This window comes from Leucopleurus acutus, assembly GCF_964270905.1.
Source record: "Leucopleurus acutus genome assembly, chromosome: 14".
In the NCBI taxonomy this organism is placed as follows: domain Eukaryota; kingdom Metazoa; phylum Chordata; class Mammalia; order Artiodactyla; family Delphinidae; genus Leucopleurus; species Leucopleurus acutus.
In genome coordinates this window covers 28,096,601-28,102,600 of record NC_139156.1, presented here as the reverse complement: position 1 = coordinate 28,102,600, position 6,000 = coordinate 28,096,601, and the positions used below count along the sequence as shown (strand labels likewise).

The window sequence follows — 6,000 nt, the reverse complement described above, 5'->3', positions numbered from 1 at the left end:
AATAGATAATGGTGATGATTGCACAAAATTGTGATCGTACTTAATATTACTGACCTGTACATTTTAAAATGGCTAAAATGGTAAATTTTATGTATATTTTATCACAATAAAGAAAAAAGCCCGATTACTTAGTTGGTATTTGAAAACGTTATCTAACTTGTATTTGCATTTAAGGTAATCAATGCTTTTATTTATTCTTTGAGATAAATCTTACTATTAATAGTAATGTCTCAGAATCTAGACATTATCTTATGGGGAATTTGTTAAAATAAATATTTTTCAAAATCTAAAAAAGTCTACTGTTGTTTCCTACTAATTACAGAAAACATTAAAAAAATCTATTTAGCACTAAAATTCTTGTTTCAACTTTACTATTTTTCACTAATTTCAGAGCCATCTATTTCTCTGTATTTTCCCACAGCAGACTATTTGCTTCCATTAACCAACCTTACTGGCCTGCATTCATATATCCTTTAGCTGTGGGGCCACTAGGCTGGGATGCAGCCATAGCCAATGATGGGTTTGTGCATGAAGAACCCAGGCATAGGTAGCTTAGGGACTTCATATATTAATACATTGCTGTATTCCTTCTGGCACTTTCTGTGAAACCAGTGTCCACTGATGCTTACGCTCAGTTGTTTGCAAGCATTTGTTTGCAGACATTCCACAATGAGGTAAATTATTGACTTTGAAATGTTTGAAAAGTTAGAACTTTAATGTTCTGGACATTGAAAGCAAGTGAATAAACGGAGTGGACTGGTAAACATGTTGGAAAAGGGAAGTTTTAAAATTACCTAATCAATTTCCCTGCTTAAAAATCTTGAAAGCGTTTGTTTTTTTTTTTAATTTTTGGTTTTTAATGGACTTTTCCTTTTATTACTAAGGCTTTATATTTCTAGAGCAGTTTCCGGTTCACAGCAAAATTGAGCAGAAGATACAGAGCTCCCATATACTCCCTGCCTCTCACCATGAAAGTCCTGAACCAGAGTGGTATATTTGCATGTGTACGTCCAGTTGTTCCAGCACCATTTGTTGAAAAGACTATCTTTTCTCCATACTGCCTTTGTTCCTTTGTCAAAGATCGGTTGACTATATTTATGTGGGTCTATTTCTAGACTCTTTTCTGTTCCACTGATCTACTTGTCTCTTCTTTTGCCAATACCACACTGTCTTGATCACTGTAGTTTTATAGTAAGTCTTGAAGGTAGGTCATGGCCTCAACTTCATTCTTCACTATTACACTAGCTATTCTGAGTGTTTTACCTCTCCATATATACTTTAGAATCAGTATGTCAGTATTCATAAAATAACTTGTTGGGATTTGATTTGGGATTGCATTGAATCTATAGATCAAGTTAGGAAGAAGTAACACCGACAATACTGAGTGTTCCTATACATGAACGTGGACTATCTCTCCATCTATTTAGTTCTTCATTGATCTCTTTCATCAAAGTTTTATAGTTTTCCTCATATAGATCCTGTAGATACATATTTTGTTAGATTTATACCTATTTCATAGTTTGGGGTGCTAATATAAATGGTATTGTGCTTTAAATTTTTAATTCTGAAATGTTTTGCTTGAAAGATTTCTAACCTTTGGAAAAATCCCTGGTATGTAACAAGACTCAGAAGGCCCACCATGATCCTCTCCCCTCTTGACACCTACCTCACCAGTCTCATTTTTTGGTGCTCCTATTCTCACTGATAATGTTATACCTGTACTAAACTTTGGTCCATTCCTGGAAGGTTCTTGAACTGAGGTCTTCACGTTATAAGGCTTCACATGTGAGCTTTCATTTTTTAAAGTAACAGCTTTATTGAGATATAATTCACATACAATTCACCCTTTTAAAGTATACAGTTCACTTTGTGTGGACATGTTTTAATTCTTCTGGGTAGATACCTAGAAGCAGAATTGCTGGGTCTTACGGTAACTCTTTGCTTAACATTTTGAGGAACTGTCAAAACATATTCCAAAGTAGCTGTACCATTTTACATTCCTACTAGCAGTGTATGAGGATTCCCATTTCTCCCCATCCTTGCAAACAACTGTTATTGTCTGTCTTTTTTGTTACTGCCATTCCAGTGGGTATAAAGTCCTATCTCATCGTGGTTTTGATTGGCATTTCCCTAATGACTAATGATGTTAAACATCTTTCATGTTCTTATTGGCCATTTATATATCTTCTCTGAAGAAATGTCTATTGAGATCCTTTGCTCATTAAAAAAAAATTTTGTAGAATTTTTGTTATTCCCTGATCTTTAACTGGCTAGCATACCTTCTCGTTCTTTATCTCCCCCTTCTCTTTCTTTACACTACCAGTAGTACATTCTTCCCATTTGTATAGCCTCATCATAGTTGGAATTCTTTGATTAAGGTCTACCTTCCCATGAGACTGTTGATTCTAAGAGAACAAAGACTATGTCTTATTCACTATTGTTTTGTTCATTGTTGGTCCAACACTTAACACATTTTAGGTTTCCTGGCACATACCAGGCACTTGAACACTTGAATTGTATTCAATTTGATGCTCACATTGTTTCTCCTGTTGTGTCAGGAGGGCTGCTGTCTCCACTGAGGTTTTAGGGGTCACCTCCTCTCTGACCATTTGTGCTCCTCTCTTCCATTGGTTGAGGGTTGTCCCTCGGGATATTAATTCTTGTGCATATCTGAGTTGAATACATCTGCAGAATGACTGCAGCTTCCATAGTATGGGAGGAACCCTGCAGTGAAAAACAACATGTTAATTGCCTGCATGGCACTGTTGAGGCATGGGGACCCAGTGAATTGCATTTTAAAATACAATAGCATCTGGTGCTCCCATTGCCTGGAACACATTCCACCATTACCATCATTCTCTTCAGTTGCCTGGCTGCCTCCTGTATATCCTTAAAAATGTAGCTCAGATCTGACACTGCCTCCTAGAAACCACCAGGCTGTGTTGACCCCCACCTGTACTCCTTGCATCCAGTGTTCTGCCTGCTGTGGTACTTACCACACTATCATACTTGCCTATTTATTTGCTGTACCATCCAAACCGCACCCCCCTCCACCACAAGGCTAAAAGTCTTTTTTGTTGCCTCAGCAACTAGCGCATACTAGATACCCAGTAAATATTTACAGAAAGAAAAGGAAAGATTTAAAAATACTTCAAGATAAAAAAATTGAAATAGCTGGCGTCTTAGTCTGCTCAGGCCGCTATAACAAAATACCATAAACTGGGTGGCTTAAACATTCATTTCTCAGTTTTGGATACTGGGAAGTCCAAGACCAAAGTGGTAGCAGATTTGGTGTCTGGTGAGAGCTCTCCTCCTGGTTTGCAGATGGCCTTCTTGTTGTGTCCTCATGTGGCCCAGCGAGACATCTCTTCTTATAAGACATCTCTTCTTATAAGTAGACATCTCATCTACTTCTATTTATGAAGGCTCCACCTTAACAACCTAATTATTGGGTTGGCCAAAAAGTTCCTTCTGTTTTAAAGTAAAAATAAAAGACACATTTTTCATTTTCACCAAGAACTTTATTGAACAACGTATTCACCATTTTGTTCCACTACCTTCTGCCATTTTTCAGGCAACTTCATAATTCCATCTTCCCAAAATTTTTTATCTTTTTGAGCAAAGAACTATTCCAGATGCCTTTTACATTCTTCCAGGGAATTGAAATTTTTTCCATTAAGAGAATTTTGTAAAGACCGAAATAAATGGCAATCTGAAGGTGCAATGTCTGGTGAACACAGCGGATGAATCAGAACTTCCCAGCCAAGCTGAAACAGTTTTTGCCTGGTCATCAAAGAAACATGCGGTTTTGTGTTATCCTTATGGAAGATTATGTGTTTTCTGTTGACTAACTCCAGACGCTTTTCATGGAGTGCTGCTTTCAGTTGGTCTAATTGGGAGCAGTACTTGTTGGAATTAATTGTTTGATTTTCCAGAAGGAGCTCATAGTAGAGGACTCCCTTCCAACCCCACCATATACACAACATCACCTTCTTTGGATGAAGACCAGCCTTTGGGGTGCTTGGTGGTGGTTCATTTCGTTTGCCCCACGATTTCTTCCTTTCCACATTATTGTACAGTATCCACTTTTCATCACCCATCACAATTTGTTTTAAAAATGGAACGTTTTCGGTGCGCCACAACTACTGAGCCTGTGCTCTAGAGCCCGCGAGCCACAACTACTGAAGCCCTGAACCTAGAGCCCGTGCTCCACAAGAGAAGCCACTGCAATGAAGAGTAGCCCCCGCTCACCACAACTAGAGAAAAAGCCCGCACACAGCAACGAAGACCCAACGCAGTCAAAAAAAAAAACAAACAAACAAACAAAAAAAACGGAGCGTTTTCATTATGTTTCAGTAGAGCATGGCATGTGGAAATACGGTCAAGAAGGCTTTTTTCGCCTAACCTATGTGGAACCCAAACATCAAAGCGATTAACATAATCAAGCTGGTGCAAATGATTTTCAACACGTGGTATAATGTTGTTTGTTCTCAATTAGTGTCTGGATTTGATCGCTATCAACTTCAACTGGTCTGCCTGACCGTGGAGCATCGTCCAGCAAGATATCTCCAACACAAAACTTTGCAAACCACTTTTGACACGTTCAATCAGTCACAGCACCTTCTCCATACACTGCACAAATCTTCTTTTGAGTTTCAGTTGCGTTTTTACCTTTCTTGAAATAATAAAGCATAATATTCCGAAAATGTTGTTTTTCTTCTATCTTCAATATTAAAATGGCTACACAAAAATTCACCAATTTTCACAAGCTTTTCTTCAACGCACACTGATATGACAGCTGTCACAATACAATCTAACAAAATTGTTTCGAAACAATTTAAAGACAACTAAGCGGGGGTTTCCCTGGTGGCGCAGTGGTTGAGAGTCCGCCTGCCGACGCAGGGGACATGGGATCGTGCCCCGGTCCAGGAGGATCCCACATGCCGCGAAGCAGCTGGGCCCGTGAGCCATGGCCGCTGAACCTGCGCGTCCAGAGCCTGTGCTCCGCAGCGGGAGAGGCCACAACAGTGAGAGGCCCGCGTGTTGCAAAAAAAAAAAAAAAAAAAAAAGACAACTGAGCGCTACTAGAGCCATCTTATGGAAAAAAGCAAACGAACCTTTTGGCTAACCCAGTATCTGTCAAAGGCCCCACCTCCAAATACCATCACATGGAGCATTAGGGCTTCAACATGACTTTTAGGGGAACACATTCAGCCTGTAGCAGATGGAAGGTAGAAAAATGGATAGAAAGAGGTAATAGGAGAAAAACATGAAAGGCACTAATTCCAAAGAAACGTGGTAAGGAAAACAAGTAAAATGTCATTCCGAGTTATATAATAATGGACACTTGGGGGCGTGAGCAATGAATTAACAGTAAATTAGTTTAAAATGCTTACACAAAGACAAGAGACCAGAGGATAGCCGAGAAGCTGGCCCAGCTTGTTGAGATGTTCCTGGAGGGCTGCGGTTGAGATTTAAAATCCAGCTAGCTTAGGTCACTGCTGCTGAAGACATAATTCAATGTGTGTTTTCTGATGCACTTGTATGTATCAGGCACTGTGCTCTCTGTCCATCACAGGAATTTACAGGCTACTCAGAGACAAACATATATCGACTCCAATAGGCTGGGTGAACTAATGCACCCCAACAAACACCACGTGCAAATCACTATTCCAGGTGCATAAACAGATCTTGCTGAACCCACTGAAGAGCTCTGTAAGAATATGTAAACAAGTTCAGAGATATTAGGTAATTTCCCATGGTTACACACTAAGCCCTGACGTGGACACTCTAGCCTAACTTCTATGTCCTTTTTTCCCCACTACTCACTTACCTGCCTTTCACATTCATCCTTTTGTTCTTTCACACAACGTAACTGACCAACTCATATGGGCCAGGCACTGTGCAAGGCATGAGCAACAGATACCATCCCAGGGAAGAGCATGGTCACAGTCCCTGCCCCCCAGGGAGCTAAACATTTGTGAGAACAGACATTAAGCA

At 39.6% G+C, this 6,000-nt stretch overlaps 1 protein-coding gene across 2 annotated transcripts in view; it reads right to left on the bottom strand.

Moving 5' to 3' along the window:
* Positions 1 to 1,923: 1,923 nt before the first annotated feature.
* The window catches only part of ERLIN1 (ER lipid raft associated 1), a 41,187-nt gene continuing 37,110 nt past the window's right edge, over positions 1,924 to 6,000 (bottom strand). For both annotated transcript variants that reach the window (XM_082854912.1, XM_082854913.1), the window contains exon 13: positions 1,924 to 2,724. In XM_082854912.1, coding sequence (XP_082711038.1) covers positions 2,475 to 2,724 — 250 coding nt within the window. In that variant the 3' untranslated portion in view covers positions 1,924 to 2,474. The remainder of the gene's footprint in view (positions 2,725 to 6,000) is intronic.